The sequence below is a fragment of the Alexandromys fortis genome, unplaced genomic scaffold (genome assembly GCF_014885135.2).
Source record: "Alexandromys fortis isolate MF-2015 unplaced genomic scaffold, M_Fortis_MF-2015_v1.1 scaffold_174, whole genome shotgun sequence".
In the NCBI taxonomy this organism is placed as follows: Eukaryota; Metazoa; Chordata; class Mammalia; order Rodentia; family Cricetidae; genus Alexandromys; species Alexandromys fortis.
Genome location: NW_026068063.1, coordinates 1,613,542 through 1,627,732, shown reverse-complemented (window position 1 = coordinate 1,627,732; position 14,191 = coordinate 1,613,542). Strand labels below are relative to the sequence as shown.

The 14,191-nt window shown below is 35.5% G+C and overlaps 1 protein-coding gene and 1 non-coding gene across 9 annotated transcripts in view; one reads left to right on the top strand and one right to left on the bottom strand.

Moving 5' to 3' along the window:
• Positions 1-14,191, top strand: part of Tanc2 (tetratricopeptide repeat, ankyrin repeat and coiled-coil containing 2) — a 313,979-nt gene that overhangs the window by 161,823 nt on the left and 137,965 nt on the right. For all 8 annotated transcript variants that reach the window (XM_050120340.1, XM_050120346.1, XM_050120345.1 and 5 more), the window contains one exon: positions 9,217-9,365. In XM_050120340.1, the coding sequence (XP_049976297.1) occupies positions 9,217-9,365 (149 nt within the window). The remainder of the gene's footprint in view (positions 1-9,216; positions 9,366-14,191) is intronic.
• On the bottom strand, positions 4,574-4,675 carry LOC126487565 (U6 spliceosomal RNA). Its single transcript, XR_007588418.1, has one exon. It is a non-coding gene; the product is annotated as a U6 spliceosomal RNA (small nuclear RNA).

Genomic DNA, 14,191 nt, shown 5'->3' with positions numbered 1-14,191 from the left:
CTCTTGGGAATATACCCAAGAGATGCCCTATCATATGACAAAAGCATTTGTTCAACTATGTTCATAGCAGTATTATTTGTAATAGCCAGAACCTGGAAACAACCTAGATGCCCTTCAATGGAAGAATGGATGAAGAAAGTGTAGAATATATACACATTAGAGTACTACGCTGCGGTAAAAAACAATGACTTCTCGAATTTTGCATGCAAATGGATGGAAATAAAAAACACTATCCTGAGTGAGGTAACCCAGACCCAAAAAGATGAACATGGGATGTACTCGCTCATAAGTGGTTTTTAGCCATAAATAAAGGTCACGGAGTCTATAATTGGTGAACCTAAAGAAGCTAAATAAGAAGGTGAACCCAAGGAAAAACATATAGTTATCCTCTTGGACTTGAGTTTTGTGCATGGCAATAGACATGGATCTATTTTCATTCTTCTACATGTTGATATATAGTTATACCAGCACAATTTGTTGAATATGTTTTCTTTTTCCCATTTTATATTTTTTGATTCTTTGTCAAAAATCAGGAGTTTGTAGGTGTGTGGATTGATATCCGAGTCTTCAGTATGATTCCATTGGTCCTCCTGTCTGTTTTTATGCCAATATCAGGCTGTTTTTCATTACTGTAACTCTGTAGTAGAGCTTGAAGTCAGGTATTGTGATGCCGCCAGAAGTTCTTTTATTATACAGGGTTGTTTTGGATATCCTGGGTTTTTTGCTTTGGAACTAATTCTTGTAGAACAGGCTGGCCTCAGACTCACAGAGATCTGAGTGCTGGGATTAAAGGCGTGTGCCACCACCACCCAGGAATTACAGTCACTTTAATGCCCCATTCTTGGACCCCATATATTAGTGAGTAAAACTTTAGGTTTTAGAGTCAGACCTGGATTTAATATCTTCTTCTTTTGGACAGGGGAGACAGGTACAGGGAATTAAATGAAGGGCTACGTTGAGCTAAATCCCCAATTTATCTGGATTTAATTTCTGACTCTCTTTCTGCTAGGTGTGTAGTGCTCTAACTTTCACACATACCAAAAAGGGGGAAAAAATGTTTTGAGTCTACTACCATAATTCCAGCCCTCAAGAGGCTAAGGCAAGATTATTAAAAGTTTGATCATCCGGGCCATACTGTGAATTTGGGCCTAGTCTAGCTTACATACTAAAATGTGCCTTAAAAACAGTAGGTCTAGACATACTCATTCTGAGACCAGAGTTGAAAGGACCAGAGAAACCACTTGTTTATTAGTCAATCACCAGAGCACAAGTTCATAATAATTCTGTTATCTAGGTAAAGCTATGTGTCTGAGTCCCAAGAAATCCTGTAGAAAGGTGTAAACTTAGAGTGTCTCCATGAATATACCCCCAGTTTCAACAGTTACAGTATTTTCACTATGACTCCGTTTGTTCCTCTGCCTCATCTTTAGTTGTGGCCAAGGGAACTAAATGTGGGGTGATGCCTTAATACCAGCTGCTCTGTGAGTGGGGAGGTACCAGAGTCCCTGGCTTTCATTTTTGCTAGATACTGATTTGTGCATTAAGGAGCTATTTTTGCAAGAACATGGAGAAGCTCTTGTACTTTCTCAACACTTGGTGTGGGTTACTCATTTTTTAGTATTCCAAAAAGGAGAACTTCAACAAATTGTTTAAGAACTAAGAAATGGAAATATAATCAAGTTTGTTTTGGTAGTTGGGTCAAGATAATTGTTTTTATTTTATACCTCTGTTAGAAAGAACACAGAGATTCATTTTTAAAGAACAAAGAGATGTCATATTTAAATCGATGAGAAATCAGTAGTTTGTAATGAATGGATTGTGTAAATGGCATAGCACATGCTAAGAGAATGCTGAGAATTAAAAAAATGAAAGACAAAACATTTCATTATTTGTATGCAGCTATCATGTTAGGATAAAGATTAGAGGTTTAAATGATTTTCTATTAGGTATTTTCCTCTTTGGAAAATAATCATTATTTTCTCCCTGGGTATTGCCTACTTGAAGCAGAAGGTACTTTTACAGGTGATGTATACCTGCTGAGTAGAGAATTGGTACCTTTAAAAGTAAAGGCTCATAAAATGTCTTCTGAAATATTCACTGGCTTTTTTTAAAGCAGCTTATTTTTTTTTTGCTTGTGTTATATTTATCACAGAACTTAATTTGCTGTGATTTAAATTGCATTTCATTTCTCCCATGGTTATGGAATGGTGCCCATGTTTCATAAGTGTATATCTAACACCTAACACAGTGCTGGACAGCCAAAATTCTCAGTAGAAAAAAAATTTTTAAGTCAGTAAGTATTTTCCCATATTGTCTAATATCAAATAACTGCAGTGTATTCTGTTAAAGAGAAAAATAAATAATCATAGGAACAGGTATGGTGACGCATGCTTGTTATCCAGCACTTGGAAGGCTGAGTCAGGAGACTTGATGGGACTTTGAGGACAACCTGGGCTGTAAAAGACCCTGTTTCAAACAACCAAATACTTACCAATTGTATATTTTTTTAAATCTCATATTTTAACATAGTAATGCAGTTGTTAAGAACATGTGCTTCCTGGACAGAGGTGGTGCGCATGCCTTTAATCCCAGCACTAGGGAGACAGAGACAGGTGGATCTCAGTGAGTTTGAGCCCAGCCTGGTCTACACTAGTTCCAGGACAGGCTCCAAAGCTACAGAGAAAACCTGTTTAGGGGGGAAAAGGGGGGGGCTCTTGAACCAGACAGCCTGTATTTAAAATATTAACAGTTGCTTTATTGACACTGAGCCCTTAGCAAGCAAGATCTTCATCTTTGCAGATTTTTCTACTTGTAAAATAGGATATTATGAGTATTAAATGATTTAATATATTTTATGAACATAGGGATTGATCAGCTAGTAGTGCCTTAGTAAACATTATGTTTAATGCTGTTAACACTACCAGTAATGTGGTATTGATTAGAAATAATCATTTTTAAAACATTAAATATTTTGTATGTAGTCAGTTTTTATCATAGGATTTGACATTTGAGTTGAATTGTAAATTCAAGCAGAATTTCTGAAAATTATTCTCTCTGCTCCTTTTTCTTCAGTCTAATATTCAACATCATACTCATTGAAGTATTAATTTCAGATATGACTTCTTCATCTTCCACCTTCCACTCTCCCAAGACAATTTTATTTATTTCTTCTCTATGCTTTTTAGTACCTCCTTTGATGTGTAAAATAGTTCTTATATACATCAGCTGCTTAACATAATCATTAGAAAAGTATGAGAAGAGGAGTTGGTAAAGTTGTTTGTGATTTGTATTGCAATAGTATTAAATGTATTTTATACCCAATGGGAAAAACTTACCTAAACACATTATCTTTAATTTTTGAGAGAGGAAGGTTCATCTTTTATATCAAGTTTCCCAAAGGCCTGAGAGGTAAGATAGTAAGATCCAGAATACAACTGAAAATGTGTCTCTCAAAAGCTGGTCCAAACTTAGGCCCTCTTACCAAATGAGTCATTTTCCAGCACCCCAGATGATATGTTTTAATACATTTTGTATGTAATTTCCTCTAAGTCTTTAAAACAGAGATTTGCTTGCCTCTGCCTCCTGAGTGCTGGAATTAAAGGCATGCTCCACCACCTCTTGGCTTGGAAAATCTAGACTTTTATGGTATTGAATTTGTTAATATTTACTCTACTTCATTTGAACATTTAAATAGATATTGAATTTGAAATATTTACTTCCTTTTTCATAAGTTTCACTTCTTTCTTCAAAATAATTGTTCCACGCCTTTAATCCCAGCACTCGGGAGGCAGAGGCAGGTGGATCTCTGTGAGTTCGAGGCCAGCCTGGGCTACAAGAACTAGTTCCAGGACAGGAACCAAAAAAAGCTACGGAGAAACCCTGTCTCGAAAAATCAAAAAATAATAATAATAATAATTGTTCCATTCTGAAAGTCGGTGCCTGTGTCCTTAATTCATTGTTTGTGGATTTTTTATTAACGTTCAACATAAATACAGAAAAGTGTCTGAATGTAATTCTTTGTTCTGAAATCTTATGAAGTGAACACACTCCTATGTATTAGGTGCTACCAGACTTGAGATGCAGAACCTTATCTGTTCTGTGCTCTTGTGTTCAGATGCTTTCCTCATGCCGCCTCCATGCCCTTACCTGTCTTTTGTTTGTTTCACTGCCTTTTTAGCTTTATATAAGTGAAGTCCTTTAGTGTGTATTCTTCATATTTTGCAAGGTGTTTTTATTGCTCTTATTTCGTTTTCCATTATTGATGGTTGATTTCAGATTTTGTTCATATGAACAATTCTGTGAGTGCCACGTGACTGTTATGTGTTATTTTTTGGAAAATTTTGTTAACAAGATGCTAAATATACAGGTGTTGAAGAATGTTATAAATTTTAAATTACATTTGTTTAATGGAAAAAACAGTGAGAAGTGTAGGTGTAGCAGGTGTGTGGAAGCTATTTCTCAACTTTTGTTAGATTTTTTTCATTGACTTGGGGTGCAGGGATTTATTTTCTGGATACAGGCCTCTGTTGGTTATATGAATTGCAGTTTTTTTTAAATTCTGATGTCATTTTAAAAAAATATAGAACGCTTCTTGAATTTGTGTGTCATCCTTGAAATTGGATCATGCTCATCTCTGAATCATTACAAATTTAGTATATGTGCTGCCAAATTGCAGTTGTCTTTAGCCACTGTGTCACTTGCCTTTTCCCTTTTACTAGTGTCTTATTTATAGACTTTACTCTGCCAGATTTTTCTTTGTTGTTGTTGCTCAATAAAAACAATAAAAAAATAAATAAAACAGTACAATTTGGGAAAAAGTTTCCAGGCAACAATCATTTCCAGGTCGTCAGCTCAGTCCTGGACCACCAATGTCCCTGGACTGGATCCACTCCTCCCGTAGAACTTGCTTTCTCAGGTTCTGGCCTAGGTAGCTGGTTCAGTCCCCAATCGTTCCCATTCCAGGTGCACAGTAACGCTTAAGGTGTGACTACATAGAAACTCCTTTACAAAGTACTTATGGCCCTGAGGGTAGGTTCTATAGGTAAAAGGCCTAGTGTGGTCTCTGACCAAGATAACAATAGAGGTCAGCGGGTTATAGAATATATGTGTTATTATAGTTGCTGAAATTAAAATACTATAAACAGTATGCTTTCTACTAGGTTGTTTGTTTTACAGTGCAAGAGATCAAACACAGGGTCTTGGACACAATAGGCAAATGTTCTCTCACTATGTACACCTTTAGCGTTTCTTATTTCAACACTCATTAGTTACACCATTTCCTTCCAGCAAGGCACTAAATCATGGTAATTGGAAGCCTAAATTTTGGAGTCAGAGTCTGAGTTCTAATCCTAGTTTTTCTTTGTGGGACTTTGAACTGATTATACTCCATATGCCTCCTTCTAATCGTATGTAAAGTGATAGTAATACCTACTTCATAAAGTTATAAAGATTAAGTAAGGTAGGCTGAATGTGAGGGTGGGGTACATGACTGTGATTCCAGCACTCAAGAGGCTGCGGTAGGAAAATCATGAGTTCAAGGTCAGCCTGGGCTATATAGTAAGACTCTGTCTCAAAACAACAAAATGGAGCTTCCTACAACCATAACGAGTGAAACAACCTGCTCTGTTTTATTAAGCCACTGAGATTATAGGGTTATTTGTTTAACACGTACTAGCATCGGATGAGGGAAGAAGATAAGTCAAGACTGCTATCATCTGATATCGTCTTCTTATAATCAAGAGATAGTGTCACATTTTTTCATGAAGAAAGTAGTTGATCCAGGTACAGTGACATGTGCCTACTATTCCAGCGTTCAGGAGGCTAAGGCAGGAGAGTGTAAGGTCAAGTTCAGCTTGGGCGATGGGGCAAAATACTGCCTAAAAATGATTTTTAATGATTAAGATTTGTAAAATATTTAGAATATCAACTTGTGTATATTATGTATTTTAAGTGTGTCACTAAACACATCATGTAGTGATCCTTTTATTTCCATATAGATTATAGCCTTATCTCTTACATGTTTTGTGAATTTTAGTAAAACCTAGCAATAAAATTTTGTTTAGAAAATATTTGGTAATTATAGCCTTTTAGGAGAAAATGAAATGGAGTCCTTGAATATCTAGAGACCTAGAATCTATGATAAAAGTTGAGAATTAGTTTAATGTGTAGCAGAGAAAAGGGATTGTTTGTGAGCTGAAGGAGAACAATTTATCATTTTATTTAATCAATAAACAACAAGCTTCAGTCATTTGAAAGAATGCTAGCACATAAATGCATGTTTACAGTATAAAAATAATTCTACCTATTATTTCTGTTCTGTTGAAAAGAAATTTATGGTGACCATTGAAAGGAAAATAGATCCTCTGACATAAATTCAATAATAGTTTTATCTAGATTTTTTTTCCACAGACAGAACTTTAGTACTAGTATACAAAAATATACATGCATCTCTTGTCTAATCCAGTTTGTGACCATAGGAGGGAAGTCACGATAAATAAGAAACTGAATGTTAAAAACCAAAACTTTTCTTAGCATTTGAAGTATTTAAATGTTTAATACTGATTATCATAAATTATAAAAAACTTTTGTATCCTGGTGGCAAACCATGTAACACTATAACTAAAGTTTGCTGTAACAGAAAGATATAAAAAGCAATCTAAAATATTACATAGGGTTTGTGTATGCTTGCTTACAAAGTGAGAGTTGCTTGCATCTGAACCAAAAAAATACTTACTTATGGCCATGTAAATATATCATTAAAAAAAATTCCATATCACATTTATAATGAATCATTTTAAGCTCCCTGGCTCAGTTTTGACTGATTAAAAAAAAAAAAACTTCTTAGGGATGAGTAGTATAAAGTGGGGGTGGGGGATGGTGGCCATGGATGGTACTATTTTCTCTTCAGCATCTCTCAATGGAAAAGATAATTCTTATAGTGGCCATTAAAATGCCACTCAATCTAGAACAGAAACCCAAAAGGCTAATTGTATGGAAAAAATGTGACATTCTTTAAGCAAGAGGGCTAAAATGAATAGCAGAGATTAGGAATTTTAAGAATCTAAATTTCAGGGCAAAAATGAGCCATGGTTTCCTTTTGAAGTAATAAAAATATTCTAAAATCAGATTGTGGTGATGTCATGGTGGTGTAACTTTATGAATAAACTGAGAGCCACTGCATTATATAATCACTGAAGTAAAATTTACAATATATGAATTCTGTCTCATTTGGGGTAGAAGATGAAGTGGTGGTGACTGAAGCTCCTTAGCTTAGAGTAGGAGCACAACCAATATAAGAACGATTGTGTACAGGGTCACCTTAGGTAACAGCTAAATGTGTTATCTGGAGGGAAAGCAGACTAAGGACAGAGGCCCCTTTGTTAATATTATAGGAAGAGAATTATATCTTATGAACTAACCCTAAGGAGGTATTGGGTTAGAATTAGAGTTGTCACTGAGAACTCTGTGTGTGTAGGTTTACAAACAAAAATGGAAATGTATATGTATAAACAATGTGTATGTACTTGAGGAAATAATACGCGTGTAGGTATATATATTTGCACATATAAATACTACTTTACAAATATATGTGTATATGAATACAATGTAATTGTTCATTGAGTGATGTGGCGGCTTAGATTAATGCAGACAAATTGTGATAAGTATTTGCACAACTTTAATGGGAAAACCAGACTCACGAAACCAAGGTTCCCGCGAAGTACAGGAAACAGGAAGGGGATTTATCAGTAAACATTCGCCAGTGGCGAGCCCGCCCCCAATAGGCGGGCTTATCCCTACATCTCCCCCTTTTTGTTTAAATAAGACAGAACTAAACCAAATACAACTATAAACAATAATAACAAATAATAGATATAACAAACAATATTGAGAACAAAAGTTTTACCAGACATTCTATCTCAAGGAGTCTAAATAATGTAGAGAGTAATTACAATTATATAATCTTCAACTCTGTCAAAGATCTGAGAAGGGAATAAATATTACTTAACAAATGAGAGATATCCAAAATGTGCCATAAATGACAGAGACAACTGACTACCTGGGCAATCACCCAAATTCTCGTTCGCAATGTTTGTTGATGCCCAAGAAATGCATAACCTGGATAGACTCAGAAGATAAATTGAAGAACATTGCACTAAATACCTACACTGTAAGCCTTATAAGAGTCAGGGTCATGGCAGTTAACAGTAAAGCTGTTTCTTAGTTTGAAAATGACCTGATAACTGAGTTGTGTAACGCTGCAATGCTAGTTTCTAATCTAGAGCATGTCACCAAGGATTCAAACTTGGTTCAGCATGGGGCTGAGGTCATAGTAATGGGAAAGGTCAGGATACTGGCCTGTGAGCTACACAAAAGAATGTGTTTATAGAAAATGGTCAGCTATGGAGGATAAGGAGAATTCTACGTTTTATATGGCTGGGGGTGGGGCAGAAATTCTTTGTACTATTTTGAAACTTTATCAAAAGTTTAAATTACTTCAGCCTATAAAAGGAGTACTTACACAAACTCTTTAAAAAAGAGAAACCATCTAAGGAACTTGAAGGATGGAGCTGTTGCAACTAAAACATAGATCCAAGAATGAGACTGTTTGAAAGCTACTGGTCAAATAACAGGAACCATTAACATGTTACAGTGTTACATGTAACATTTACACATTTCCATGCTGCAAAAACATTTCTTCAATTCAAGTATTTTTATACATAGATTGAGAATAGTCTTAATAGATTGTGAAAATTGCAATCTTTAAAAGTAGGGAAATCAAGGGCTCAGGAGATGGTTTAGTTATTAAAGTGTTTGCGATGCAAGCCGGCAGACTCGAGTCCAATCTCCCACCCACATAAAAACCTGTCATGGTGGCACATGATTGTAATCCCAGTACTGGGGTAGTAGAGACAGGCAGATCTCTAGGACTAACTGGCCCCCCTTCCCGGTCAATCTTCCCTAGTACAAGTGAAAGACCAGCATCTCAGAAACAAGGTAAATGCTGCTCAGGAACAACACTGAGACTTACCTCTGACCTCTACACACACAAGCATACATGCACTCATGCAGAAATTTAAAAATTCAGCTGATAGACTTGAGCATTATAATTTTTGAATTTAGAATGTGAAAACTAAAGAAAAACAAACAATATAAAAACAGCAATAGAACTAAACCATTTTGTTTTTAAGATTTATGTTTGCTCTCTTCTTGCTGCAGGTGATGTTGAACAGGAACTTGGTCCACCGCCTTCTGTAGATGAGGCAGCAAACACACTCATGACTCGTCTGGGTTTCCTCCTTGGAGAGAAAGTCCCGGAAGTACAGCCAGGTGATCAGTACAGCATGGAAGTACAGGATGAAAATCAGGTAAGCTATGCCCTATCAACTTGACTAACCAATGGGAATTAGAATTTTATAGCAGGAAAGGAAGATGATGCGGGTGTGTGCTCATCCTGAAAGGAATGATATCAATTGTTAGAATTCATTTTGTGGCCTATAATTTAATTTCCCATAATCACAGTATTTCTTGTTTGTGTTTTATATATGCAAAAGCCAAAAAAAACAAACTAATGAGTGACTAAATATTAAGTTACTCAAATGAAAGAGCTGAGGGATTAACACTGCACTGAGAAATTAAGAGTATACACTGTTCCCAACTACATATGCATTATTGGCAGGTTGATGATACACTGAGCCTAGAGCAGATCTTAATCGGTTTCTAAAACTACCAATTACTTCTGCCACAGTAGAATTAATTATAAAAATAGCTTAGAAAATGACAGCTAAAAGTTAAACATCCCATATGTTTAGCAATTAAATAATATGCGTCTCAGCAGCCTTTGAATTCAGAAAATTAGAAAAGATTTTAAACTGTTGCAATGAAAACTAAGTATAACATGTAGGATGTAGCTCAAGGTTTACTGAAAAATAATAAAGACTAGTTTTGAGTGCATTTATTAGAAAAGTTGAAAATCTGAGAAATTAATGGTCTGAGAATCTATGTCAGAAAGCTTTAAAATATTATTTTAGAGTTAACTTTCTTTTGGGTTATGTCCTAGTTTGCTTTTTGTCAACTTGACACAAGTTAGAGTTATCTGAGAAGAGGATCTCAGTGAGAAGTGGGGCTGTCAGATTGCCTGTAGGCATTTTCTTGATGAATGCTTGATGTGAGGGCCTAGCTCACTGTGTGTAGTAACACCCATGGGCAAGTGGTCTGAGACTGTAAGAAAGCAACCAGAAGAAACTAGTGGGAACAAACCAGTGAGCAGCAATCCTCCATGGCCTCTGCTTGAGTCCTTCCTCCAAGTTTCTGCTTTGAGTTCTTCCTCTGACTTCCTTCATGATTGGACTATAACTGTAGGCTGAAATAGACTTCTTTTCCAAGTTGCCTTTAACCTTTATCTCAGTAACAGAAACCTAACTATTTCAGTGACTTATATATTCAGGCCTGGGGAGATGTCTTGACCTACCCCTATCCTGGGAACCAATCCTAGGGCCTTATGCTTGCTAGGCAAGAGCTTTACCACTGAGGTAACTCCCAGATACTTTTAATTTCTTGATATTTATGTCAGGTTAGCATATGACTGCTCTAATAATGACCACTATAGTGATACCCTCCTCCTTCTCATAGCCAAACACTTATTTATTTATTGTTTTGCTACAAAGCTACATTTCTTCAAAGATGATAAAATTACTCATCTTGCTTTTGAGAGTCTTCATGTCATTGTGATTTCAAATCATGTTGCAAGTATGTAGACTGTGCCTTACTTTTAAATAAGACCGTATCTCCAAGTAAAACTCTAAAGCATAGGCTGGGAAATAGCTGGTGGTAAGTGCTTGGCCAGCAAATTAAAGGCCCTGGTTTAATGTTTAGCCTCCCACCAAGAAGAAAAGAAAAGAAAGGTGACAAGATAACAGGATTATTGTAACAGCAATAATGCTTTGTAAGCTGAAAGTGCCATATAAATAGAAAGAATACAGTAATAAATAGCATAATTAGCATGTACAATATGTAAGACTATGTTTAGAGAATACTATTTCATTACCTTCATATTTTTAATAATTTCATTTTTGTATTTATTATTATTACTATTACATTTATATATTGGTGTATGTATCAGAAAAATGTACCTTGGCATATATGTGGAGCTCAGAGGGCAACTTATGAGAGTCAGTTCTTTCCTTTACTGTGTGGGTCCCAAGAATCAAACTCAGGTCATCAGGCTTGCTCAGCTATCTCCCTGGTCCCCATTTTCATGTTTCTTTCTTTTCTTCTTATTAAGTGTATTGGTATTTTACTTGTATGTAAGAAGTGAAAGTATATAAAAATATTTTTAAAACTGTTAAGCATTACATAAATGTAAAAACTAATGACACTTGTAGCTTCTTGGAAAAGAATATTTTTAAATGTTCTGGAGCCACAGAGAAAGTGGCTCTATTGACCATTGGAATTTGTAGTCTAGGGAGACTATTAAGAACTAGGAGATCATGATCCTTGATAACTTTCTGCTAAGCTAAATGCTTTGACAAAGATGAACTAGTGCATTCCAGAAGACACTATAGTGAAGATGTCCCAGATTAGTACTATGATGGCAGAATCTAACAGGTAGGTTAGAATAGGTCATTTTCTGTAAAAGAACAATTACTGGAAGTGATAATTACTTCTAGTAATTTTATTTTCTTCTTTCAGCAGTCCCTAAGGTGTTAGGATGAATGTTAGAGTTTCATCTTCAGTTTGCCTGCATTTTTTAAGTATTATGATTAGACAGGTGTATGTGTGTACATGATGTGTGTAGTATAAAAGCACATGTATAGAGGAGCACATGTACAGCCGTGCATATGTAGAAAAGTCAGAGCACGACCTAATGGAGACAGTTCTCTCTGCATTATGTGGGTTCCAGGGATCAGACTCAGGGCATCAAGCTTACACAGCCAGCAAGGGGTCTTATCCACTGGGCCATCTCACCAGCCATCCACCTATATGTGGAACCTTAGAAAAGGTCCAGATAGTGAATTTGGTTTTGCTCCATTTGGAGAATGGTTAGAAAACTGCTAAAAGCTTGTAGAATTGGAGTAACTTGAATAGATATCCATTTGGCCTGCAGCATGGAAAATAATATCTGCACCTCGTTTACTAGCCTCCATATATAAATGTAGGGGTTGTCTTTTAATTCTTAAGCCTTGAAGAGTTTCTGAGTTTCTAAACAATTTACGGCTTTTGCTTTTATATTTAAGACTTTTAAAGCGTGTGTTCAATAATAATTGCTTTATTTTTTAGAAAATAACATAAAAATTGTGAATTTGGGGTTAACCTTTACATGGACTATATTATATATGTCATACACTGCCTGTTGACAAAGACCAGAATGAGAATCTTGTTTACATATAGAAATGAGTTGTTAACAATGAATTCATCCCAAAATAAAACTTTTTGATGTATGACAAGTATAGATATACCTGTTGTAAAACATCGAGTGCAGTTCATTTCATCAGCCCACAAGCTATGTAAACTGAGTACAGGAAGGGCAAAATTGTGTGTTGACCTCCCTGTAGTGGTTGGGACCAAGCTAGTCCCTTTACCACGTATTACAATGGTTAGAATGAAATACGTCACCAAGATGGTTTCCTGGCTGAGAGGTGGGAGGAGTGGAACCGACTTTCTTCTTCTAGTCCCTAGCAAGGGCAGGCAAGTGAAATCACCTTCCTTCCCTTATTAGTGTATACTAAGGCCAAGACCCTCTTGCCCTAAGAGTCCAGGGATGATCCCCTCTCCCACAGTGCCAAAGCCCTCGTGTTGTTTGTGAGCCATTCTACATGTGAGGCAAATGAACAACTGACCACTGAAAAAACATTGTGTGTTGAATTTTTAAATTGAGGTACTAATGAGCTCTATGTCTGTTGGTTTTGTTGGAGCTTTTTTTTTTCAATGTGTCTTATAAGTGATTTTTGCTGCACTCCTATGTAAAAGGCATTACTCTAGTGACCAGTAATATTTCGTAAAAGACAGAGGTTACAAAGAAATTGGAACTCCTCTTTTCTCTGGAGAAATACTATATAGGAAAAGAAATTTACCTCCTAGATTTTGAGGGCTTATTTCGTTGTAAATAAAAATCAGTTCCTAATGTTACTAATATGACTGAAAGTATTTATTTGGTTGTAATATAATGAGACTTAGTGTAAGTCAAATGTATATTTTATAACCAGGTATTGTGCAGAAATAAAATCCAACACAGATTGAACCTAAATAATTAAACCTGGGGATTGTATCCACATTCTCTTCTTATTAAATGTAGACTCAGTTTCATCAAAGAGACTATTGATGGAGACTATATGTAAAAGAGTTGAAAGGCTTCTTTTAAATTTAATGTTTAAACATATTAAAATTTATCATTAGTGCTTCTTCATGTAATTTCGTCTTTGATCACGTATGATTTTTATAAGAATAAAATTAGTACTTGACCAAAAAGTACTTTTATTCACTACTTTGTAATTTATTTTGGAAGAAAGAACTGAATAAAAAAAATGAATCTCATTAGTTAGACAAATCAGAATATATTATCACCAACCTTTTGGTAATTTTTAATCCCTTCATATTAAAAACTTAGCAAGGAAAGTTGGGCATAATGGTGCACTCATGTAGTAGGAGAACTTGGGACAGGGAGGCAAGAGGATCAGTAGTTCAAGATTGTCCTCCTCCAGAAACTTAGAAAGGTCATCATCTCAGGTGTAAGAATTACTCAAGATATAAATTATCTTTGCATGTAATCACTTTTTACCAGAATTAATTTTTGTGTTAACATCGTTTACCTTGTATTATTAGAGAGGCTTATAGAATAAGGTATTTTCCTCTGCATTCGTGACCTGTTTATCAAAAAGACCCTTCTTTTCATTAAGAACTTTATTTTTCCTCAGCTACAGAGTTATTCTTTTTCTAGTCAAAGGAGGGTTTTTTAACAAGACAAAGTTCCAAACCTTCCAAAAGTTTCATTGATTGGAAATAGCATTTTGTGTTTAAGAAGACATTTCTGTCCCTGGTAATTTCTAAAGTAGAAAACTAGTCACAAGTCTCTGTTCATGTTAAGTGGTCAGGTTTTACCTTAATTGTAGAACATGGGATTTCTCATTCTGGAAATCTAAGACTAAGCCAGTGTAGCAGTTGGAAAGGCTACATTGATAATATTTATTGTTTTTTG